The sequence below is a fragment of the Grampus griseus genome, assembly GCF_964374135.1.
Source record: "Grampus griseus genome assembly, chromosome: 12".
NCBI classification, from domain to species: Eukaryota; Metazoa; Chordata; class Mammalia; order Artiodactyla; family Delphinidae; genus Grampus; species Grampus griseus.
In genome coordinates, this window is record NC_139006.1 from 8,022,819 (window position 1) to 8,048,819 (window position 26,001).

Consider the following 26,001-nt stretch of genomic DNA (forward strand, 5'->3'; position numbering starts at 1 on the left):
GCGGTGGCTTCTTTTATTGCAGAGCACTGGCTCTAGGTGTGTGGGCTTCAGTAGTTGTGGTACACGGGCTCAGTAGTTGTGGCTCGCAGGCTCTAGAGTGTAGACTCAGTAATTGTGTTGCACAGGCTTAGTTGCTCCGCGGCATGTAGGATCTTGCCAGGCCAGGGCTCGAACCCGTGTCCCCTGCACTGGCAGGCAGATTCTTAACCACTGCGCTACCCGGGAAGCCCCACACATCTACTCTTGAAACAATCACTTGACCAGAGCAATCAATGCCCAGTTAACCAGACTCGAGTCATAGTGGAACCCCTGAAGTTGATGGCACGGACAGCTCCATGGAGTCACCTTTCACACAGAAGGATGGGTTCCAGACATAAATCAGGCTGCTGTTATCAGACTAAAGGAACATAGGGTCTAGGCCAGCTAAAGAAAGCGTCTGACCTTCTGAGTGGCCTTGGGATGAATGAAATAAACAATGACCTCTAGCCAATATTTATTGAGTGCCGGCAGTGTTCTAGAAAGTTCTAGGTCCTGGAGTCCAGCAGTAAACAAAAAGGCAAAGGCACGGCTCTCACAAGTTAAGTCAAATCGATGTCTCTGTGCCCATGCATGTCTTTCCTGAATGCTGTAGGACACTGAGCCTTCACACTCTCCCCTCTCACACAGGTTGGAGCCAGAGGAATGGGCTAGATATTCCCCTTTGTTAGAGATTTTGGCTCAGCCTGGACTTCATTCCGGATACAACATGTGGACATTGCAAGGCTGTACCTGTAATTTTTAGCCCCTTTCTGAAAAACTCAGACCAGTTTTAGCTCTACTTGGAACCACTGCATAACTTTGGACAAATTAGTAAACCTGGGCTTCCCTGGTGACGCAGTGGTTGAGAGTCCGCCTGCCGATACAGGGGACGCGGGTTCGTGCCCCGGACCAGGAGGATCCCACGTGCCGCGGAGCGCCTGGGCCCATGGGCCCGTGAGCCATGGCCACTAAGCCTGCGCGTCCGGAGCCTGTGCTCCGCAGTGGGAGAGGCCACAACAGTGAGAAGCCCGCGTACTGCAAAAAAAAAAAAAAAAAAAAAAAATTAGTAAACCTTTCTGACCCTTCATTTTCTTATTGGTGAAATGAAATTGTTGGAACAGGTGACCACTGACATTATAGCACTAATATCCAGTGCATCTCAAAGTAGGGCCTGTAGGGGTGAGATAGGTCATGAGAGGTAGAAAAGGGAAGGACATGTAATAGGACACTCAACCTGTCCTTGGCGTTGGGGAGATGAGGGGAAGCAGTGAGGACTGTGGCACGCCGGCGAGCATATCTCCTGTCCAAAGCTTCAGGGAGTTTTTACCAGGAGTGAATAGAGGTCCAGTGCTGACAGTGTCCAGTTCTTCAAGAGACTCTGGAAATTTTGATTTTTATCTGAACTCTCCTGGTTCTAAAATGTTGGCATCTCATTCAAATAGTTTTAAATACAGTGTACGCCAAGCAAAATACATCGGTGGCCAGATGTCACACGATAGGGACTGTTTGCTCCGGGGACTATGATGGGATGGGGTCTGTGCACACTAAAGCCAGCACTGTCAGAGTTCCCTGGTTGTCCAGTGGTTAGGACTTGGTGCTTTCACTGCCGAGGGCCTGGGTTCAATCCCTGGTTGGGGAAATAAGATCCTGCAAGCCTTGCAGTGTGGCATAGACAGACAGATAGATAGATAGATAAAATAAAGCCAGCACTATCCCTCGTGCCCTCTGCCAAGGAAGGGCCCTTGTCTCTGGGGAGACAATCAGTTTCAGTGCCTCTAAACTAAAGAATATGCAAGGAAAGACAGTTGTAAGAGTCTGTGTCACTGAATTTGATACGACTGCTTGTTTGGGCCAAGGCCCCGCATCTGGAATATTCCAGCTGGTGTCAAGCCTCAGCGCTGCATCGGCTATACAACTGAGCCTCCCAGGTCTCCCACTTAAGTATTGGGAAACACCCTCTGAATCCGTGGCCCCTGGGGCAGCAGGCTTCTGTGGTTGGGAGGGGAGCTGTGTTAGTGTGCTGGGATTGCCTTGACAAAGTACCACTAACTGGGCAGCTTAAACCACAGAAATGTATTATCTCACAGTTCTGGAGGCCAGAAGTCCGAGACCAAGGTGTTGGTAGGGTCGGTTCCTTCCAGGGGTCATGAAGGAGAATCTGGTCCGTGACCGTCTCCTGGCGTCTGATGGCTGCTGGCAATCTGGCGTTCCTTGGCTTGTAGGTGCAGGACTCCAACCTCTGCCTTCACGTTCTCACGGTGTTCTCCATGTGTGCGGGTCTGTCCAGATTTCCCCCTTTTTATAAGGACACCAGTCATATTGCATTAGGACTCCAGCATATCTTTTTGGGGGGTCACAATTCCACATCCCATAATAGATGCCGAGTGGGGTCCCTATGGCTTTGCCTGGGACACCCCTCCTGCTCTCATCAGCTTCCTACAAAGCTCTTGTGCTCTGGCCCCTCCAGCCTGCCCACCCACCCTCACCCCCTTCCCAACCTCGTTCAATCCCAGGAGTCTTCTTTCTGTTCTCTCCGCTCTCCCACCTCTTTCCTGCTGCGAGGCCTTCTCAGAATGTGTTTCGTCCTCCTGGAGCAAGTTCCCACCCCCTTAGCACCTACTCACCCTGTAGGTCTCAGCCTAAATATAATTTTCCCAAGTGAGGCCTTCCTTGACTCACCCCCTCCCATTCAGATCTCCCCTGGGTCCCTATGTTGTTCTTTTTTTATCTCATCCTGGTTTTCTCCTCCAGTTTGTGCTTATAGAGTCACTTGTGCCCCTACTTTTCAGAAATCACATCTGTTTTGTTTATCTGGCACATAGTAGGTCCCCAGTAATTACTTGTGGAAAGAACAAATGGGTGAGTGGGTTTCAGTTTCCCCAGGTGAGAGATGTGGCTGGCCAAGCCTGTTATCCCAGGGAGGACATTGTCCCTGGCCTTGGCAGGATCCTCACAGCTATTTTGGGCCTCTTTGTTGTCCCGTGTTGCCCGGGACCTCAGGGGACCATGCAAAGGGTGTATCATGGGTCAGGGCATGTCACGGGCCCACTCACTGGCTACTTGCTGTGCTGCGGCTCCGTGGTGGTGGCGGCTGGGCATTTGGTAAGCAGGCGCAGGTTGGAAAATGCCCCCAGGATATGGGAATGTGTTTCCTGGAGGCCGCTGGCACTTGGCTTCCTGGCAGAGGAATGAGCGCTCCTTCGTTCTGGCCTGGAGCCGGGTTTATCTGCTCCAGGAAGGGTCTGGTCCTCTATGGAGCTGCCTGTGAGAGGGGAGGGAGGGGAGCTCAGGGCTGCCAGCCAAGGGCAGTGGGGAGGCTTCAGAGCCTGGGGAAGGACCCATGTATTGGGGCAGGAGGCTCGGGGAGGGGGCTTTTGGAATTTTGTCAAACCTCGGCCCCCCCAAAACTGAATGCTTAGCTGTCCCTCCCTCTCAGAGGGCCGTGAGGATTAAATGACCCAGGCAGAGCTGTTTCAATGTTTGGTGAAGAAATGCTCAGTTGGATGTTAGCTGTTATAATGCAAACCATTGTCTTTTTGTATGATTTTTCTTCTCCTGGGAGTGTTGGTGGCTTTCAACAGATCCTTAAAAGGTGTGTGACCTCATACGATCTGTGACCTCAGAAACGGTCAGATTCTGGCCTGGACTCTGTGGGGTCCGTGGTGCTGAATGGCCAAGTCCTTGCCTGCCAGGCCTGCTGCAGACCAGTGAGGGGCCTCCAGGTGGCCTCGAGGCACTGTGGTCTGTGTCCCTTGGGGCTCTTTCCTGAGACCTGAACACACCTATCCCTCCAGCACAGGGGCCCGCACCTCTGCCTCAGAGCCAGCCAGTGCATTTTTTCTCTCCTTTCTCCTCCAGGCCTCAAGGGCCAAGGCACGGAGCCAGACGCCAGCTCGTCAAGGAGACTGATTAAATGCAGCTTTGCCGGGGGTGGATGGCTTGGTGTCCTTGGCCTGGAGTGGCGATCGATAAGCAATTGTTTTTCTGTTGGCAAGAAGAAAAATTCTCCATTAACTGTCTCAGGTGCTGCCAGACTAGTTTTCTTTTCAGGAACTCTGCAGCCATGTCAGAGGTGGCTCTGGGAGGGAGGACGGGCCAGTGGAGGGGAGGCAGGCCCACACTCCCAGGGCTACAGAACACATACAGGAGGAGGAACATTCTGGAGCATAGCCTGGCAGGTAGTAGGCATTCAGGAAGTATTTGTTGAAAGAAGAGCTTTTTGAGCACTTAACCATGCACCAGACATGAATACTGAGTTCTTAGTTCAGTTAGTCCTCATGACTCTTGGGTGAGTGCCCATTTTATAGAAGAGAAAACTGAGGCTGCGGCCCCAGGCAGTCGAACTTCAGGGACCCTGCTTTTCCCCTCCTGGGAAATAAGGATTATAAAAAGGATATGTAAAGGAACAGCAGCTGAGACCGTGGAGAACATTGAACTTGGGTTGTATTCTTTCACGGATGAGGAAGCCAAGACAGGGACACATTTAATGATTTCTTTCTCAGATACAGTCAGAGTGGGATAAGGGATTAGGAGATAGAGCCAACTGCTCGCTCCCTCTGCCTCGTGCCCCGGAGGTAGCACTCGGGCCTGATCATCCTAACTCCCATTGTGGTTATGGTTACTTTCCTTTAAAAATTCATTTCTGAATAGTTACTCTTTGCACACTTACTTTTACAAAAATAAAAGTAAATACAGTGACAGTTAAGTCCCTCCCACCCTGCCTCCCCCCCACTTCTGCAAACCAGTTGTCTTCTCTTGAGGCCACTCTTATCATTTTCTTGTGTATCTTTCCAGAAGTATGCTCTGCATATGATTATGTACGCGCGTATGACCCTTTTCCCCCTATGCCAACAGCAGCATCCGAATGCCTTGGTTTTTTCCATGCAACGGTGTGTCTTGGAGCTAATTCACATTAGGATGTACAGAGTCACCTCTTTTCAAATAAATGCATGATTTTCTCCTGGGCTACATGTACCTCATTTTATTTACTCAGTCCCCTGTGGATAGTCATTTCAAACCACACTAGCAAAATAATTTTGTACGTATATCATTTTTTTATGTGTGAGATTGTCCTTAAGGTAAATACTCCCAGGTGCAGAATTGGTAAGTCAAAGGTATGTGCATTTGGAATTTTGTTCGATATTGGTGAATTTCCCTTCATAAAGGTGATACTAATTCATACTGCTCATAGCCTCATCAAAATAGTGCTGTTATTATATTTTTTGTCTTTGCCAATCCAATAGTTGGAAAAAAGATATTTCATTGTAGTTTTATTATTATTATTTTAATTTCAGTAAAATATATATAACATAAAACTTACCATTTTAACCATTTTAGATGTACAATTCAATGGCACTATTTACATTCAGAATGTTGTGCGGTCATCACCACTATCCATTTCCAGAACTTTTTCATCACCCCAAATAGAAACTCTGTACCCCTTAAGCAATGACTTGCTGCTCCCCTCTCCCCCGGTCTCTTCTGGTCACCTTTATTCTAAACTTTCTGTCTCTATGAATTTGCCTGTTCTATAAGTGAAGTCATACAGTATTTGTCCTTTAATATTTGGCGTGTTTCACTTAGCATGCTTTCAAGGCTCATCCATGTTGTAGCATGTGTCAGAACTTTATTCCTTTTTATAGCTGAATAGTGTTCTGTTGTATAAATAGACCACATACTGTTTATCTATTCTTCCATTGATGGAAACTTGGGACATTTCAACCTTTTGGCTATTGTGAATAATGCTGCTGTGAACATGGGTGTATAAGTATCTGTTTGAATCCCTGCTTTCAATTCTTTTGGGGATATATATATATATATACACCTAGAAGAGGAATTGCTGAGTCAAATGATAATTCTACATTTAACTTTTTGAGGAGCCACCAAACCATTTCGTTGTAGTTTGAATTTGCACTTCTCTTACTATAACTGAGGCTGAGCATCTTGTCACATGACTGGGTACTTTGTTATTCCTTCACACTGTACTCTGTGTTCAAAAATTGTGCCATGTCCAGGCTGGCATGCTGTTGTTAGTTCCTTAGTGCCTTTCCCATTGATCTTTCCCTGTTCCACAAGGGACCCCATCTGCCCACGTCATGGTCCAGATTGCATACATAGAAGCTATTCCATAAATACTTATTGCAGGACTGTCCCAAGAGGGCGGGTAGCATTTCTCTGCCCCTCAACCAAGCCCTCCAGGAAGCACTGGCTTTCTGCTCCCATCTTTACTTTCCTCTGTATACCCCCACTGCCACCCAGTGTCTTAAAGAGATATCATTTTATTCATTCATAAAATCCCTCTACTCAGCTCTCACTGTTTTCCTGGCACCTTTGTGACGTGGGTGATCAGCACAGAGCTGCCACTGTCTGCATCTGTGGATATACTCCCTGAATTCCAGTGGTACCTGTGACATTTGTCCAGCAGAATTTGTCAAACATACAAACCAAAGGTTAATATTCTGTCCCAGAGACAGAAGGAATTGACAGTCTAAGGGAGTGTGTCAATCTTTTTTTTTAATTCACATAAAATTAACTATTTAAAAATGTACAAATCAGTGGCATTTAGTCCGTTCACAGTGTTGTGCAACCACCATCTCTATCTAGTTCCAGAATATTTTCATCACTCCAAAAGGAGACCCCATACCTATTGACAGTCACTCCCCTTTTCCCAAACACCTCCCCAGCCCTAGGCAACCACTAATCTACTTTCTGTCTGTATGCATTTGCCTATTTAAAAAATTTCATACAGGGAAATTCCCTGGCTGTCCAGTGGTTAGGACTCTGCGCTTCCACTGCAGGGGGCACGGGTTCGATCCCTTTTTGGGGAACTAAGATCCTGCAAGCCACGTGACATGGCCAAAAAAAAAATTTCATATAAATAGGGTTATACACATGTGCCCTTTTGTGTCTGGCGTCTTTCACTTAGCATCATGTTTTTGAGGTTCATGCAGCTTGTAGCCTGTGTCAGTTCTTCATTCCTTTCTAGTCATATTCCATTGTGTGGACAGACCACATTTTGCTTATCCATTCATCTGTCCGTGGACATGTAGGTTGTTTTTTCCCTTTTGGCTGTTGTGAGTAGTGTTGTTTGGATATATACCTAGGAACGGAATTGCTCAGTCATATGGTAATTCTCTGTTTAATTTGTTGAGGAACCGCCAAGCTATTTGATGTTAACTTTTTTTAATCTCATGTTTGCCTTACATCTTGCAAGTACTAGCTGGGGGCTGAACTAGGGAAACATTAGATAATAGGTATGTTGAGCCTAGCTCCTCAGACGACACAAACTTCCCTGGCTCACACACTCTCTGCTGGTGTGACCCCTGACCCCCACTCCTCAGTTGAGAATCATTGGCCAGGCCAGGCCAGGGGACTGGACTCCTGTGCTCATGGTCTTTGCATTAGGAGACCTGGACAAATCCCTCTCACTCTCTTGAGACTCAGTTTCCCCATTTACAAAATGAGGGTATAATGGCAAACCAACAAGCTAGGGTGCTTGTGAAATTATCCTGAGGTGTGGAAGATATTTTATAAACTGTAAAGAGCTGTCTGAATCATTGCTATTGTGAAGTGATGCAGCCTAGAGGTCACCATGTGGAAGTGTTTCATTTGGCCTGCCCAGCATTTTAAAATAATTGCTAATTAAAAAAAAAAAAATCAAGAGATCTCACTTACCATCCTGGCTTTAGGGCTTCTCTTGAAAAAAAAAAAAAAAAAAAAGAGGGGTTGGAGAGATAACCAGACAATTCTAGGCCCCAGTCCCTGTTTAACAACAATTGGCTTGAGCTGGAAGTAGCTGCCACCTTTGTAGGAGGCATGGGTGCTCTATTTTGGGGTTTTCTCATACTTGTTTTCTACAGGAATTGAATTTGGGATTCTTGTTTGTGTGACAAGGGGCTTTTAAGATGAGGAAATGTAAAACAACAGGGTCCTACTGTATAGTACAGGGAACTATATTCAATATCCTGTGATAAATCATAATGGAAAAGAATATAAAACAGAATGTATACATATGTATAACTGAATCACTTTGCTATACAACAGAAACTAACACAGAGTTGTAAATCAACTATACATCAATTTAAAAAAATGGATACAGTGAGGAAATGTGGAGTAAGCTCTTCTATATAGACGCAAAAGATTTCAGATCACACTGTGTTTTGCAAGATATTTTTTTCAAGGACGGCGACTCAAAGCAGGAATGAGGCACCAGTCTGGCCCAGCAGGAGAGACCTCCTTCCCTGCCCCTGCCGCACAGGATGGGGGCAGGTGACCGTTCCTCTCTCTGCAGGTGGCGCAGCTGCCGGATGGGAGTGCCCGGGCACGTGCGTGTCGCATGAGGTCGGCACACGCACCATGTCATCATGCGTCTCTAGCCAGCCCAGTAGCGACCGGGCCGCCCCCCAGGATGAGCTGGGGGGCGGGAGCGGCAACAGTAATAGCAACGAAGGCCAGAAACCCTGTGAAGCCCTGCGGGGCCTCTCGTCCCTGAGCATCCATCTGGGCATGGAGTCCTTCATCGTGGTCACTGAGTGCGAGCCGGCCTGCGCTGTGGACAGCGGCCTGGCCCGGGACCGGCCCCTGGAGGCCCCTGGCGGAGAGGTCCCCCTCAACGTCTCCGGGTCCCAGGCCCGGCCCCACCTCTCCAGTCGCAAGCTCTCTCTGCAGGAGCGGTCCCTGCTGGATGCGAATGGGCGCTGCGTCTACCCGGCCCTGCCCCACTCGCCCGTGGGCTCTCCGCAGTCCTCGCCGCGGCTGCCCCGGAGGCCCACGGTGGAGTCGCACCACGTCTCCATCACCGGGTTGCAGGTATGTGAGCGGCGGCCCCTGGTGCCCTGCCCCACGCCCGGAATGTCTCCGCGTTAAGTTGGGCTCCCTCAGAAGGATTCCAGCGCAACCAGTTGATTGGGAAGGTGACCCCAGGAAACCCAGGGAGACGTCAATAAAGGGTGCATGTTGGAGCCAGTTACCGCTGTGGGCATCTGGGCCTCCACCTCTGGGCAGCCCTGGGAGACAGCGTAGGACACGAGCCCCAGAGTTATTCCACCTGAGGGCCAGTTATTCCACCTGGTGTAACAGGGCGGGCCTGTTACACCAACTGCTGGCAGTCCCTGAGTGTGGGCAGAGCATCTCGGGGACAGACAGAGCCTCTCACAAAGAGATGCACGTGCTGGCAGTTGGAAGTAGTGCTGGGGACTCTGAAATGGGGATGGCGGGTCAGTGAGAGGCCTCGCACCCTGACAAACAGCACGGCCCCAGTTGCTGAGTGTTTGCCTCCCCAGGCACTGTCCTCAGCACTGTACCTGAACTTCTCACTTGATCTTTACTATAAACTTCTGGGAGGTGGGTTGGAACTCAGATCCCCAGCAGAGTTCACAGGGCCTGATCCGCCCCCGCCTCACCTCCTGCCCCATCTCCTACCTTTGTGCTGCCAACTCACAGAGCTCCGACCTTACCCACTTCTTTGTCTTCCTCATTCCCTCCGTTAGGCCTTTACCCTTGCTGTTCCCTCTGCTTGGAACCACACCGCCCCCCCACCATCTTTGCAAGGACATCTCCATCTGGCTTCCAAGTCTCAACTCAAATATCACCTCCTCTGAAAGGCCTCTCATTCCACCCCCTCTAAGCAGCCTTCCGTCCCTGTCTGTCCTGTTGCTCTGTTGACTTTCCTTCACAACACTTGTCACCATCTGATTATCTGTGTGTTTGTTAAGTTGTTTATTGCCTGTTTCCCGCCACTGCCCCCGCCTCAGCTAGGATGTTAGGAACAGTCCTGTCCACCACAGGGTCCCCAGCACTGAGCACGCTGCCTGGCGCATAGTCGCTCAAAAATATTTGTTGAAGGAAGGAATACATTTTATTGGGGGATGCCTGGAAATCAGGAATGGCCTTCTAAAGGGGCTGATATTTAACCACACAGTGAGAGTTCACTGCAGGGGGTGAGCATGGCATGAGCAAGGGCCCTGAGGTAGACGGCATGAGCCCATTAAAAAAAAATTGTTATTGTTGTTTCATCTCCTAGTTTATTAACTAGCCACAGGCCACCTAGGTGACAGAGGTAGTCTCATTCCTCTAATATTTTAGTTTTAAAAGTATGATTACCATAACCCAACTAAGTACCAGCTATGTATACCAACGTATTCCTTTCCATAGAATTCAGGATAGGTCAGGGATTAGTTAACTGGAGTGTGGGGCCCCAAATGGGGGGCACTGTGGAAACAGGGCTGGAGAGCGAGTTCGAGTTTGTATCAGTTAGAAATGAGTCAGCTTAGAGAAACAGACATCTCCCAACAACAGTGGCTTTAACACAATAGGATTTTTTTTTAACCATGTAAAATAAATCTAGAGCTAGGCATTGGGGATTGGTGTGGTAGTTGTGTTGTTGCTTTTACCCTTAAAACCTCATGATCTCAAGATGGCTGCTGTGGCTCTAGCCTTCACAGCTCCATTCCAGGCAGGAAGAAGGAGCAGGGAAGAAAGGCAAAAGATGTCTGCCTCCTAAGTCAGTCCTCTTTCCTGGAAGCTCTACCCAGCAACTTCTGCTTATCTCCCACTAGCCAGAACACATGGCCACCTTAGCTGTAAGAGAAGCTGGGAAATGAAGTTTTCTAGCCTGGAATGTTGCCACACAGAGTTCCACTTATAAGGAAGAAAGGAGAGACTGGTGTTTGGTGGGCAACTAGACAACTCTGCCAAGGTCAGAGCTTTAGAGGGTTTGAAGGTCAGGCTGTGAAGTCAGGACTTGACTCTGGAAGCAGCAGCGAGCTGGGGCTGATGTGGTCAGAGTGGATTCTTGGAAGATGAACTCAGCAGCATGTGGGGGCTAGATTATGAGGCAATGAGACCCCTTAGGACAGCTCTGCAGGGCCCTACCTCTGCCTGTCACATCCCTTCAAGACTCAGGGGAATGAAAACAATACTGGAGAGAAACACAAAACAAACTAAAAAGTCCACCAGTGAGGTGAGAGCTCTGTGGGCCCGTTACACAGCAAGTCAAAGATGCAGGTCTGACGTGGAACTAACTCCAGTCAAAGGAAGTTGAGAACTGATTTAGTGTGACACCGTCTATGCCTCCCCAACCCCATCCCAAAACAGTACGCTGTATTTTCTACAGATGCATGTATGTGTGCATTTACATAGAAAAAGGCCTAGAAGTTTATACACCAAACTGATATCAAGGTTCGGGGAGAGGGATAGAATTGGGGCATGGGAGGGGTTTCAAGGGAAATGTTGGGCTTCTCTGTAACACTTGAAGTTTTGCTTTCTATCGTGTTTCTTTTCCCAGTTTTACTTCTTGTATCACTTAACATGTTCAGCCTAACTATACTGAGGTGTAATTGAAGTGAAATAAACTGCACATATTTCAGGTGTGCAATATGATCAGTTGTGATGTATGTATACATCCATAAAACCATCACCCCCATCAAGATCGCAGACATTTCCAGCACACCCAACAGCGCATCCCTCCCCCACCTCCCCTCTCCCAGGCAGCAGCCGACCTGCCTCTTTTCATTATAGATTAGCTTACAGGTTCTGGAATTTTATATAAGTGGAATCACTTAGTATGTACTTTTTTTAGCTTAGCTTCTTTCATAGCATAATGATTTTGTGATTTATCCATATTTTTGCACATATTAGTAGTTCGTTCCTTTTTATTGCTAAATAGTATTCCACTGTACAGCTATATACCATAGTTTGTTTATCCATTTACCTATTGATGGACATTTGGATCGTTTCCAGTTGTTGACTATTACTAATAAAGCTGTTGTGAACATTTGTATACAAGTCTTTGCATGGACACAAGTTTTCATTTCTTTTGAGTGAACACCTAGGTGTAGAATGGCTGGGTCATATGGGAAGTGCTTGTTAAGACACTGCCAAACTGTTTTCCAAAGAGGCTGCACCATTTTACATTCCCACCATTTGCCCTACATTCTGACAATACTTGGTTTGGTCTGTCTTTTTGATTTTAGCCAATTTAGTGGGTGTGGCTTTAATTTGCATTTCCCTGATGAGTAATGATGTTGAGCATCTTTTCATGTGCTTATTGATCATTTGTGTACCTTCTTTGGAGAAATAGCTTATCAAATCTTTAGCCCATTTTTAATTGGGTTGTCTTTTTATTAATGAGTTGTAGGAGTTCTTTTTTATTTATTTATTTTTTAAAGTTTTTTTCTTTTTTTTGGTTGCGCTGGGTCTTCATTGCTACGCTTGGGCTTTTCTCTAGTTGCGGCGAAGGGGGGCTACTCTTTGTTGCGGTGCGCAGGCTTCTTATTACGGTGGCTTCTCTTGTTGCGAAGCACGGGCTCTAGGTGCGCAGGCTCAGTAGTTGTGTCTTGTGGGCTCTAGAGTGCAGGCTCAGTAGTTGTGGCACATGGGCTTAGTTGCTCCGCGGCATGTGGGATCTTCCCCGACCAGGGTTCGAACCCATGTCCCCTGCACTGGCAGGCGGATTCTTAACCACCACGCCACCAGCGAAGCCCAGAGTTCTTTATATGTTCTGGATACCAGTCTTTTGTCCACTGTAAGTGTTACAAATAGTTTCTCTCAGTCCGTGTCTTACCTTTTTTTCTCAGTAGTGTTTCAAAGAGCAAAAGTTTTAATTTTGATTGAAATCCAATTTATCATTTGTTTCCTTTTATATTTTGCACTTTTTTAATACAAAAAAGAACTTTTGAGAAACTGTTAAGAAACTTTTGTTTGCGCTAAGGACACTCAGATTTTCTCCTCTTGTATCGCTTTACATTTTTTTACAGGATAACACAGTCATGGATTATTGTTTAATTTTAAATTAACTTTTAAAAAGTAAATAAATGAACTTTTTAAAACTGGGAAGAACCTTTAAAATGGGTATTAAAAGAGTACATACTATATAATTACGCCCTTACAATGTACAAAAGCTGTGCTGGTAGGGACTTCCCTGGTGATCCAGTGGTTAAGACTGCAAGCTTCCACTGCAGGGGGTGTGGGTTCAATCCCTGGTCTGGGAACTAAGCTCCTACATGCTGCGTGACACAGCCAAAAAAAAAAAAACAAAAAAAAAAACTAACAACAACTGTGCTGGTAGAAGGCAGGATAGTGGTCACCCTGGACAGGGGCCAGTATATGGGAGATGCTTCTGGGGAGCTGGGAATGTTCCCTTTCTTGATTTGGGTCCTGGTTAAGGTGTTTGTTAAGTTTGTGAAAAATGTATCTAGCTGCAAACTTACAATTCATATTCTATGTGTTTCTACTTATTTTCCAGGATTGCGTACAGCTGAATCAGTACACACTTAAGGACGAAATTGGAAAGGTAAATATCCCAGGAGCCAGGCTGGTTTTCCATACCTGCCAAGGATGTCTCAGATACTGTGCAGGGAACCCCACTAGATTTGGGAGTGGGAGAGGAGTCCTTGGAGATGAGGCTGGGAGGGGGAGGGTTTTGTCATTTATGGTCCATCTGTTTTGTTTTATTTCGTTTTGTTTTTACAACGTACTGTGTTTCTACAAAAGCTCACAGAGCTTCCAGGGAAATTCCATATCACCAACATTGGTGTTGGCTTTTTTTCTCCTTAAGGTACTCTCACATCTGTTTTTGCTTTTATAATCAGCCAATGGGCAGTATCATTGCAAGGGTCAAGAACTCAAATGCCAGTAGAGAGCAAGTGAATAATATAAATGAGGAAAACAAGCTAGGTATAAGACAGTAGGGAGTGGTGAGGACTATGGCAAACTGTTGACATATGGAAATGATTATGGCTCCATATCCGTATCAGAATCTGGATTTTTATATCTGACCTGTTTTAGAATGTTGGCCACCAATTCAAACTTTCTAAAAACTGCAGATCCAACAACATACAGGGTGGATTTTGCCAATGGGCTGCCAGCAGTTTGCAAGCTCTGTATTAGGGTCCTCATTTTGCAGATCGTAACTTCTGGATAGTATGTCACAGGCATCTCCCTTTATCCAGGGCTCCTATGGCGTGGTCAAGCTGGCCTACAATGAAAATGACAATACCTACTACGTGAGTATCCACATCCCCCTCCCTGCCCCCATCCTTGTCCAAAGAAAAAGGCTCCTTTCTAGCACTTGCCTTCCTGGAAGGTTTTCTTAGCTGTTGACTCATTTGATGCTTAGGTCATGTTTATTCTGTGCATTAGGAAGGAAGTGGGGAAATGGGGAGGTGAAGTGATTGGCTCAGGAAGATTGAGTGAATTAATTCAGCAAACGTCTCCTATCCTTACTCTGGGCTACCCTTTCTACATCCTCCATAGCCCTAAGAACTGGGTGGTAGTGAGACAAACTGCCATGTGGCTGAGACTTTGAAATCAGTCCAATGTGGGTTCAGATCCTTGCTCTCCCATGTGCCAATTATGTGTCCTTGGACAAGTGACATAAATGCTGAAACTCAGTTTCCCCATGTGTAAAATGTCCCTTGCCCATCACTCCAGCTCATTTGTGTCTTGATTCAGTGGTAGCGAATCCCAAGGTTTGTGGCCTCCCAGCTGGGAGAGCTGACCTGGAACCTTGGAAGTACCCTCTGGCCTGGAGGGACCCCAGGACTCCAGCTTCCACACAACCTGTGGAGTTGACCCATTCCAGTGACAAGGTGCTCACTACATTGTCCTGCGGCTGCTGGGGCACTGACAGCTTGGGCAGGCCTAGGAGTGGAAGGAACTCTCCCTCCACCCTCCTACCCATTTTAACCAGGATGTGGGGTCTTTCCTCCCGCAGGCAATGAAGGTGCTGTCCAAAAAGAAACTGATCCGACAGGCGGGCTTTCCACGTGAGTTTGTTGGGCCAGAGCCTTTGTTCTTAGGTGCAGGGGCTGGGGCAATACAGAGAAGACCCACTGAATGATGTCCCCTGCAGAGGTGTCCTGGGCGGATTCCCCTAAGACAGCGTTGGGCCTCCTGCTGACGTTTTAAAATTCATTTTCTTTTAAAAATATTTATTGAAGTAATATTAGTATCAAGTAAAAAGAATCCCTCAGAGGAAAACAGTTTGACTTCCTCAAAAAGTTAAACATGCTGTGACCATATGACCCAGCAATTCTACTCCTAGGCATATATACCCAAGAGAATTGAAAACACATGTTCACACAAGCTCGTACGTGAAGGCTCATAGTAGCACTATTCATAATAGCCAAAATGTAGAAACAACCCTAAATGTCTGTCAACGGATGAATGAATAAACAAAAGGTAGTCTGTCTAGTCAGTGGAATATTATTCAGCCATAAAAAGAAATTAAATTCTGATACATGCTGCAACGCAGATGACCTTGAAAACATGATGCTAAATGAAAGAAGCCAGACAAAAAAGGCCACATATTGTATGATTCCACTTACACGAAATGTCCGGAATAGGTAAATCCGCAGAGACAGCAGATTAGTGATTTCCAGGGGCTAGGGTTAAAAGAGAGTGGGGACTGACTGCTAATAGGTATGGGTTTTTTTGTGGGGGAGTTGAAAATGTTCAAGACTTAGTGGTGAGGGACTTCCCTGGTGCCGCAGTGGTTAAGAATCCGCCTGCCAATGCAGGAGACACGGGTTTGATCCCTGCTCCGGGAAGATCCCACATGCCACAGAGCAACAAAGCCCGTGTGCCACAACTACTGAGCCTGTGCTCTAGAGCCCACGAGCCACAAGTATGGAGCCCGCTCGCCACAACTACTGAAGCCCGTGCACCCTAGAGCCCGCGTGCCACAACTACTGAGCCTGCGTGCTGCAACTACTGAAGCCCGTGCGCCTAGAGCCCATGCTCCACAAAAGAAGCCACTGCAGTGAGAAGCCCGTGCACTGCAACGAAGGGTAGCCCCTGCTCGCCACAACTAGAGAGAAAGCCTGGTGCAGCAAGACCCAGTGCAGCCAAAAATTAAAAAAAAAAAGACCTAGTGGTGATGGTTTCACAACCTTGTGAATGTACTAAAAACCATTAAATTATATGTTTTAAAATGATGAATTAAAAAAATTGAAATACCATAAGGTATTTCAATTATATCTACAAAAATGCAAAAGAACAGAAGGGTGTGTAATGGAGATCAACAGTTTCTTGCTGTACTCCTCCCTCTCCCTAGAGGCAGCCCCCACTTTTAGCTCTTTTAGGAGCTGGTAGTTACTGCATGTGATCAGGTGTAGGTGAGCATATGCTGCTCCAGCATAAGCTCCCTGCCAGCAGTGCTGAGCAAAATGTTGGCTTGAGCTGAAAAGAGAAAGTGGATAAGAAGAAACATAAATCCCAAAACCCTGTCCTATCACCAGGACCCTGATTTATCCTGCTTATCTGAACTGAGCCAGTTAATATCCTTGTGCCATTATTTCTTGATTTATTAATTTTTGACATTTACTTCTGACTTCCTCTGAGGATGACTTAAACCACTCCTTTCCTCCCTTTCCCTAACCAGGCAATGAGGTGATACCACGATGTTCAGCTCCCTTGTTGTTACTACCCTTGTCACTTTCTTCCTTGTTACAGCAGATGCAGCAAGTATCTTTCCTTTGAACTTGCCTTGCCTCTGTTCACATCCCACTCTGACACCTGCACCTCTGCTTTTACTTTTCCAAGGCTGACACATCCACATTCTGTTCTGTTAGTCACACTTAGATCCTTACTTACATATGATATGCAGTGTAAGTGTTTTGACTGTGGACCTTTCCATCACTGTGACCTTTTGACTATCAGTCACTGCAGGGCCAAGCAAGTCCTTTGTTTTTTCTCTCATCAGCTCTTACTTCTTTTCCTATCCCGGACTTTATTTTATATCTCTGCTACTTCCATGAGTTACGGAGGTGAAGGATAATGTTTTTGTCCATCTTATGGAGTGGGAAAACTGAGCTCCAGAGAGGGGAATATTGAGATTGCTGAACTAGGCCTCAGACTTCTTTTCCTTGTACCTCAGTGAACTCTTGATTCTCACTGTGGCCTGGGGAGTAGGACAGGAAGGAGAGAATTAACAGAAGGCTGGGCAAGGGGACTGGGTCTCCAGTGTTTCCAGCAGCAGAGGAGTCAGATGAAGAGAAGGCTGTTTAAAGCCCCTGGTGGGGAACTTCCCTGGTGGTGCAGTGATTAAGAATCTGCCTGCCAGTGCAGGGGACATGGGTTCGATCTCTGGGAAGATCCCACAACTACTGAGCCTGCGCTCTAGAGCCCGTGAGCCACAACTACTGATCCAGTGCGCCACATCTACTGAAGCCCACGTGCTCTAGGGCCTGCGTGCCGCAACTACTGAGCCCACGTGCTACAACTGCTGAAGCCTGTGCGCCTAGAGCCCATGCTTCTGCAACAAGAGAAGCCACTGCAGTGAGAAGCCTGTGCACCGCAAAGAAGAGTAGCTCCCGCTCGCTGCAACTAGAGAAAGCCCGCGTGCAGTATCGAAGACCCAACACAGCCAAAATAAATAAATAAGTAAATAAAGACCCCTGTGTGGCATCAGCCATTCCAGCCCTTCTGAGAGCCCCCCACTTCATTTGTCCTGCCTACAGTCCCCCTCTGCAGAGGAAAGTCTCTTTGCCCTGACTCTGGGATGGTTCATGTCTCCTCCAGGTCGCCCGCCTCCCCGAGGGACCCGGCCAGCCCCCAGGGGCTGCATCCAGCCCAGGGGCCCTATTGAGCAGGTGTACCAGGAGATTGCCATCCTCAAGAAGCTGGACCACCCCAACGTGGTGAAGCTGGTGGAGGTGAGGTGGGGAGACACGGAGGAGAGAGGGAGGCATGATGATGGTTCAGCCCTGTCTCTGTTATTATCAAAATGCCATACCAGTGGTTTCCAGGGAGAGCCACATCACATCAAACAGCCTGTTGCAGGGCTGAGTGGTAGTTATTTCTCCAGGCTCCTTCACCCTGTTATTTTGTGTAATCCTCACCCCTCGCTCGGACTATTACTTCCATTTTATAGACGAAGGAATTGAGGCTCAGAGGGATACTGAGGCTTGCCCTTCACCTGTTTCGCTCTTTTTGGAGCTGGTTCTCCTTCTACTATACATATGTGTAGTTATAGCACAAAAGCAGCCATTTGCATGTAAACAAATGGGCCTGGCTGTGTTTCGATAAAACTTTACTTTCAGAAACAGGGGAGGGCCAGAATTGGCCTGTACGCTGTAATTTGCCAACCCCTGCTCTTGATCTCACACTTTGTGGCCTCAAGACCCTTTTAGGCTCTTAAAAATAATTGAAGAAGGCAGAAAACTTTTGCTTATGGGGATTATGTTTATTAATATTTAACACATTAGAATTTAAAACTGAGAAGCTAAACAAATTTTTAATTCATTTAAAAACAACAATAATCCTACACATTAACGTAAGTGAGTTTTTCAAAGAAAAATAACAGAACTCTAGGTAGGCAAGTGCCTGGGTCTGACTTTTCCTCGAAGGGCAGAGCTTAGGGTTCCAGGTTGGCTGTCCCAGGCCTCTGCCTAGGATGCATCCCTTTCTCAGGGCTCTTGTCCTGTGACTCTTAGATGACTAGCGAAGGTGGGTGTGGTATGGGAAGAGGTGGGAGGACCAGTCTAGCCAAGGAGTCTGTCTTTGTTTCTTCCCAAAAGAAGAGAGATGGTGGCTGCAGGCTATCTCCACCTGTCATACCGAGTTTCACAATTTCAACTCACTGATGCTTGAGTCGGCCATCTTAGAGGAAGCCCAAGGGCACTTGGTTAGCGCATGTGTCTGGGTCCTGGCAGGATCTCCCCTCTCTCTGGTGCCCTGTGGTGTGTGGGCTCCCCACCCAACAAGACTCTGCCAGCTTTCCTGTTCATTCATTCATCAGACATTTCCTGAGCACTAGGTGCCTAGTCCTGTTAGAGTGCACCAAGGGGGCAACCAAGGTGGCTACAACATGGTGCCTGCCCTTTGGAGAGAGGAAGATAGAAGTAGTGATAAAATGAAAGCAGGAAGGCCGTAAAAGAGAGAAAGAAAGTGCTGTGGCAGTTCCAGGCAGGGAGACATCATTTCCTGCCAGGGCAGGGGGAATGGGGACAGGATTTGAATTTTCACCCTGATGACCAGTCCGTCGTCTCCTAGGAGACAGGTGGGATTCTTATTCAAGCTGAGACATTTTCCAGGAGAGGAATCTGCCCCCTCCTTTTCGTAACCTCCTTTCTGGGTATTTAGGACCCTTGAGGATTGGGCTAGAATGCGCTTATTTTCCAGATGGCCATTTGGATCACACACTGGGTTTTTTCCTGTGCCCTTCATCTTAACTAGGAAAAACGGTGGAAAGCGCAGCCCTCCCATTGGCAAATGCAGTCATGTGGATGATGCTTCCTCCCTGCTCATACCTTTTCTCCCTCTTCCTCTCTCCTGCTCTTCATCTCCGGCCTGTTCCATGTGGCTATGCCAACAGGTCCTGGATGACCCCAATGAGGACCATCTGTACATGGGTAAGAGAGCCCTTACTTTCTGCCACCCTTGCTCAGGCAGCTGCTCCTGCCAAAGCCCAGGGGTGCTCTCCAGGCAACCCCTGCCCCTGGCATCTCCCACCCTTTCCTGCTCCAACTGGGCCCCACACAGAAGGCTGCACCCCTGGTTCAAAGCAGGAGGTGGAATGGAGTTCTTGCTGGGACTTTATCTGAGTGTCCTATTCATCCATTTGCAGATATTTATTGAGTACCTACTGTGTGTTGGACACCATTCTAGTCACGAAGGATGCAGTGATGAGTACGAAAGATGAGGCCCTTGCTCTTATGAGGCTGGTATTCTAGTCAGGGAAGACAAATAGTCAACAACTACAGTCGGCCCTCCGTGTCCACGGGTTCTGCATCTGCAGATTCAACCAAGTGTGGATTGAAAATATTAAAAAGAAAAAATTTCGGAATGTTCCAGAAAGTAAAACTTGAATTTGCAAAAAGTAAAAATGCGCTGGCAACTATTTACATAGCATTTATATTGTATTAGATATTATAAGTAATCTAGAGATGGTTTAAAGTATAGGGGAGGATGTGCATAGGTTATGTGCAAATACTGCACCATTTCTTTATAAGGAACTTGAGCATCCGTGGATTTTGGTATCCACGGGGGTTCCTGGAACCAATTGCCCATGGCTCCTGAGGGAAGACTGTAAATAAAGCAGATAATCAACTTCAGATAGATACTCTGAAGAAGATTAAACAGGGTGATGTGAGAGAGAGATGGAGGGGCCACGGCAGAGAAGAGGTGACCATTTAGCACCTGAATATCAAGGACACAGCCCTGTTGCATCTGAGGAAGAGCATTCCAGGCAGAGGAAACAGCAGGTACAAAGGCCCCAAGGCTGGTGAGAGCTTAGTGTGTTTGAGAGAAATGGGACTGCAGGAGAGAAAACCAGGGAGAGGGGGTGGGGATGAAGATGGAGGGCCTGGGAGGCCGTGATGGGGCATTTGGAGCCTTGAGGGGCCATTGAAGGGTCTGGGCCCTGAACACTGAAATGGAAGCACTCAGGTATGTCCTCAGAGACCTCGTTTTTAAAAAATGATGAGGACATGGGGCAATTCTCAGTCAGTTCCCAGCATAAGCACTGATGAGGGAAGGAAGTGCAGGACTAATTCAAAGCTGGACAGCAGACTCTCAGGCCCAGGAAGGCGTGATCAACAGGTCACGTGTCCCGCTGTTGTCTGGCTTGGGTAGGCGTTCAGACTAGCGTATTAGCGTATGCATTTCGCGCGGGTACACATGACAGCCGGGAGGGGTGTTAAGGAGATGAGTGGTATGGGCAGGGCTAAGCCCAGCCTGTCTCCGGGATGAGCACAGGGTGATCCTTTGCTGCACAGGCAGTGGTTAATCATAAATAATGGGTCTGGTCTGGAACTAGAGCTCAGAGCTCAATTTCCCCTACAGTAGTTGCCATGGTTCAATTCCAAGGATGATGTCGTTGCTTAGGACATTTTATTTTTCATCACCCCCCCCAACCCAGGTTTTTATTATGAAAAATGTTAAAGTTGAAAGAAGAGTACAATGAGTACCTGTATGCCTACCGCCCAGATTCAACAGTTAGTAATTTTTGTCATATTTGCTTTATCAGTCTAGCCACCCACCCATCCATTTCTCTGTATATATTTTAAAATTTTATTTATTTATTTATTTTTGCTGTGTTGGGTCTTCGTTTCTGTGCAAGGGCTTTCTCTAGTTGCGGCGAGTGGGGGCCGCTCTTCATCGCGGTGCGCGGGCCTCTCACTGTCGCGGCCTCTCTTGTTGCGGAGCACAGGCTCCAGACGCGCAGGCTCAGTAGTTGTGGCTTACGGGCCTAGTTGCTCCGCGGCATGTGGAATCTTCCCAGACCAGGGCTCAAACCCGTGTCCCCTGCATTGGCAGGCAGACTCTCAACCACTGTGCCACCAGGGAAGCCCTCTCTGTGTTTTTTTTGCTGAACCACCCAAGAGTAAAAGTAGCAGACATCTTGACCCTTCAGCCCCTGAACATTTTGGCCTGCATCTCCTACATGATCACAATAATTCTACCGTTATTGCACCTGGAAAAGTTAATGCCAGTTCCTTAAGAGCATCTAGTGTGCAGGCCATATTCCAATTTTAGAACTTTGAAAACATTTTAGAAGGTACACATGAACAACATCAGATATGATAACTTTAAAAAATAGTGAAACATTCATATAATAAAAATATGGACATCACAGAATCATAATTTCTCAAAATGTGGTACCAACACCACTTTAAATATATGAGATGATTTTAGGTGGTATTTGGACCAACATTTAAAAAATGTTTTAGGTTTAATTTATCATTGCATAGGAAAAACTATAACCAGCACACTAAACTCATGATTTCCTGGATATTATTACCTGGGATAAGGCTAAAAGTTTTAATACTAAGTCAATTTAAGGAAAAGTGTGAAATAAACAATAGTTTACATGGTATATAGATATGGCCAGATTATAAAAATGGTAGGCAAACAAGTGAAGTTTGGGGAAATATAAAAGAAATCATAAAATGTAAAAGATAATTTTTGGCCCAGAATGGCATCCCCAGCATAATTTGCTCGCTTGGGGCCCCAGACCTGACACTGAATGGCTTTGGGCTGTTTCTGAGGAGATGGGTCGTTCTTTCAACAAACATTACAGTTTGTCAGGCCCTGTTCTAGGCTCTTCAAGGAATGAAACTCAAGCCCCCACCCCCCCCACCCCCGCTCTCTCAGGGCACTTCATTGCTCTGGTGAGGATGGACAGACACACTCAGACCTAAGTATTAGGCATCGGCTTCCAAGGTGACAACATCATGGGAAGAAGCTAACCTGAGCAGGGTCACGGGAGTCAGGAGTTCCAGGTTGGGGAATTGGGAAACAGAGTGGCTCCTCGAGATGCCTCACTGAGGTGACATTTGTGCAGGACAGTGGAGACCAGATGGCAGAGGACATTTCACACCATTGTAAAACTTTTCCTTTTACTCTGAGCGAGAAGGGAGCCCCTTGAGGGTTTTGAGCCGAGGAGTTGAATGAGCGTGTAAAGAACGTGACCCAAGCCTCAAAGAAGAGTTTCCTAAGCCATTTGGACCAGGCACCTTCATGGACAGAGTTTTTCACTTCTTGAGGTGGCAGTGTGGGAAGGAGCCATGCGATTTTGGTATGTGATTCCAGCGGTTTTGAAAAAAAATCCCGACACTGTTATTTTTTAGTTTCCAGCCACAGCTGTGTGTGGTGAGGACAGACAGGGCAGTCTGTGAAGCCAGGTTGCAGGTATCAGCAAGGGTTCTGCAACTGCAGGCCTGACCCTCAAAGGGTAGAGAATACGACTGGTATTTCTTGGGGTTAAAAACTTTGCACCACTGCTCGGCTCCAGGAGCGGTTAAACTGTAAGTGACTGAAAATAGACCTGTTTCAACAGGCCAGCTTCCCTCATGCTGACCGAGTTATAGTGCTTGGGAGGAAGCACAGAAATTCATGAAGCAGCTCTTGAAAGTTAAGTTTACATAACCAAGGTGGGAAAGAGAGCTGAGGGGACCAGCGCTCCTGTCGGTGGGAGCCTTACCTTCAGCGCCATTACTTTTGCTTCTAACCACAGCCTGAAGCCACAGCAGATTTCCCCTAACTACGGTTTGGCCAACACTGGTTGATGAACGTGAAAACAGGGTGGGGCCCTGGGGGAGTTAAGTTCCTTTTCAGGTCAGAATCTTTAAGCCGTCTTTTTGTCTGAGGAGCTGGCTCTTTCCCCTTGGCCACCTCAGCCCTTGGACAACCTTTGAAACAACCCGTCTTCCATAAGAAGCTCCAATGTGGGTAGATGCTTCCAGAAAACAGACAATTCCAAAGTCATTCTCCACTGGATTTTGAAATCCACTGTGCTGTTTGTTTCATTTCCTAAGGTACAGCTTCATATTCCCAGTTATATTTGTACAAGCAGAACAAAATTAAAATAACTACACCACATGACCCAGCAATGCCACTCCTAAGTATATACCCCAAAGAACTGAAAACAGATAGCCACACAAATACTTAACATGAAAGTTCATAGCAGCATTATTCATAATAGCCAAAATGTGGAAATAACCTAAATATCCATCAGTTGATGGATGGATAAACAAAATGTGGCCTATCCACACCATGGAATATTATACAGCCATAAAAAGGAACAAAGTACTGATACATGATACCACATGGATGAACCTTGAAAACATGCTAAGTGAAAAAGCCAGTTACCAAAGGTTGCATATTGTATGAGTCCACGTATATGAAATGTACAGAATAGGCAAATCTATGGAAGCAGAAAGTGGATTAGTGGTTGCCAGGGGGTTAGGGGGAGGCACAGAGTTTCTTTTTAGGGGCTGAAAATGTTCTGGAAGTAGATAGAGGCGATGCTTTCACTGGAGGCAGTGGAATACTAAATGCCACTGAATCATGCATTTTAAAATAGTTTAACATTCTGAAAATTTCACCTCAACTTTTAGAAATGCAAAAAATAACCCACCCCCCCAACAACAAAAAAAACTGTGCATTCCCTGAATATGATTTATGTAATACTTGATGGTTTGGGGGCGGTCCCCACATACACAGGGCTGGGAGGAAGCTGGCAGGGAGTGAGGCATTTGTATGTCGCACATGACTGTGAGTCAAGAAGGGCCCATTTAGGAGGAATAGGATGAGTTGGCCTTTGAGGTGGTGGGGAGATCTCCATCCCCCACCTCTAGCTCCAAGTCTTGGTTTGGATTGAGAATCACAGGAAAGGGTTTGAGGGCCAGCTGACCACAGAGTGCTGAAGAGTTGGAACAATGTTCTCCTTTTTATTTATTTATTTGTTTATTTTTGGCTGCGTTGGGTCTTTGTTGTGGTGCGCGGGCTTCTCATTGTGGTGGCTTCTCTTGTTGCAGAGCACGGTCTCTAGGCGTGCGGACATCAGTAGTTGCAGCACGCAGGCTCAGTAGTTGTGGCACACAGGCTTAGTTGCTCCGTGGCATATGAGATCTTCCCGGACCAGGGATCAAACCCGTGTCCCCTGCATTGGCAGGTGGATTCTTAACCACTGCGCCACCAGGGAAGTCCTATCCAACAATTCTTGATGTAGCCTGGCAGCTTGGAAAATGTGAGAGGGGTCATCGAAACCTGTTCTTGCTGTTTCTTGAATTGAAACTTTGCTAGGGTTCAGAAGTCCTCTAGGGCTACTTCTTTGTGCCTAAGTAAATTGATGTTTGGGTTGTGTCCCCTTAGACCTGTTCTGTGGCATAAGGTGGCTCAGGACCTGGGTGTGAGTGAGAGGACACAGTTTAGCATCAGTTAGATCCCTGGGAGTCGCCCCCACCCACCAGGTATGAGAGGAAGATGAAAGGAGTCCAGGAGCCGCCCCCACCTGTCTCGGGTCTTCCTGCTTTGTTTTCTCTGGTAGAGGGTCCTCAGCTGTTTGAGGACTAGAAGTACAGCCAGGCTGGGGTCCCAGGGATACCAGAAATCTCTGACCCCTAGCCTCCTCATGGGAACTTAGAAAAGCAGAACCTTCCATGGTTTTGGTTCAGTGGACTGTTCCTCGCCCCAGCCCCAATGTTAGTTTCAGTGCTTCTTGGTGTTTCTAGGGGTGGTTGGGAGTTGGGGAGGAGGGGGAGGAAGATGGATTTCCAAATTCCCAGTGTAACCATTCACCCCCTTCTCTATCCTACAGTGTTTGAACTGGTCAACCAAGGGTGAGTGTCCCCATTCCCAGCAGGTGTGATGCTTGAAGCTTCTTGAGCTGCAAAGCTGAGTGAGGTGGTGAGAGAGGGCAAAGGCCAGCGTGTCTGGTTTGCTTTTCATGCATGTATCGACTTTTCAGGCCTGTGATGGAAGTGCCCACCCTCAAACCGCTCTCTGAAGACCAGGCCCGTTTCTATTTCCAGGATCTGATCAAAGGCATCGAGTACTGTAAGTGGGGCCTGTGGGAGGACTCTCACCCAGGGGGTGCTTAGCATTTCCAGGTAGTGGATGGAAGGTGGAGGGTTTCTTATTTCCCTCCCGGAGCACAGGGAGGTGTGCGGGAAGAACTGTCTGAGCTGCAGAGAGACCTGCTGGGGCCATGCCTCCTGCGAGCAGAAACCCTTCTTCCTGCCACACAGAAAAATTAAGAGCAATAGTGTTAGTGACTGTTTATCCAGCACTTTCTATGTGTCCCAGGCACTGTTAAGTGCCTTGCATCTTCCCTTATTCCCAACAACCCTGGGATCCTTTTAATCTCCTGGAACCTTAGTTCCTCGTCTGTAAAATGGGAATAAAATATCTCTCGCCAGGTCGGCAATCCGCCAGGACATCAGTAGTTCTGACTGGCGGGGTGTCCTTTCTGCCTCTGGTTGTTAAACATGTTGACTCATACCCTTTGCCTATTACATAGGATTGTTGTGAGATTGAAATGGGGTGAATGGGAAGCACTTAGCACAGGGCAAGGCCTCAGACTGGGCATTCAGCAAAGTCCGCTGCTGCTCCTATTACCAATGTCATCATTTCATCATCACCATCATCACCACCCTAGAAGTGCAGTTGGGTCTTCCAAGCCATAGGACTGTCCTCTCCCATGAGCTGACATCCAGGCAGGAACAGTCAGCCAAGTCCTCAGTCCTGTTGTGCTTCACA

At 47.2% G+C, this 26,001-nt stretch overlaps 1 protein-coding gene across 3 annotated transcripts in view; it reads left to right on the plus strand.

Annotated features, from left to right (window-relative positions):
* The first annotated feature begins 3,038 nt into the window (after positions 1 to 3,038).
* Positions 3,039 to 26,001, plus strand: part of CAMKK2 (calcium/calmodulin dependent protein kinase kinase 2) — a 45,578-nt gene continuing 22,615 nt past the window's right edge. For 2 of the 3 annotated variants that reach the window (XM_082667096.1, XM_082667097.1), the window contains exons 1-9: positions 3,039 to 3,120; positions 8,309 to 8,826; positions 13,262 to 13,309; positions 13,968 to 14,021; positions 14,732 to 14,783; positions 17,539 to 17,672; positions 19,334 to 19,370; positions 25,061 to 25,082; positions 25,211 to 25,299. In XM_082667096.1, coding sequence (XP_082523222.1) covers positions 8,374 to 8,826; positions 13,262 to 13,309; positions 13,968 to 14,021; positions 14,732 to 14,783; positions 17,539 to 17,672; positions 19,334 to 19,370; positions 25,061 to 25,082; positions 25,211 to 25,299 — 889 coding nt within the window. In that variant the 5' untranslated portion in view covers positions 3,039 to 3,120; positions 8,309 to 8,373. The remainder of the gene's footprint in view (positions 3,121 to 8,308; positions 8,827 to 13,261; positions 13,310 to 13,967; positions 14,022 to 14,731; positions 14,784 to 17,538; positions 17,673 to 19,333; positions 19,371 to 25,060; positions 25,083 to 25,210; positions 25,300 to 26,001) is intronic. The other variant, XM_082667098.1, reaches the window with a different exon arrangement.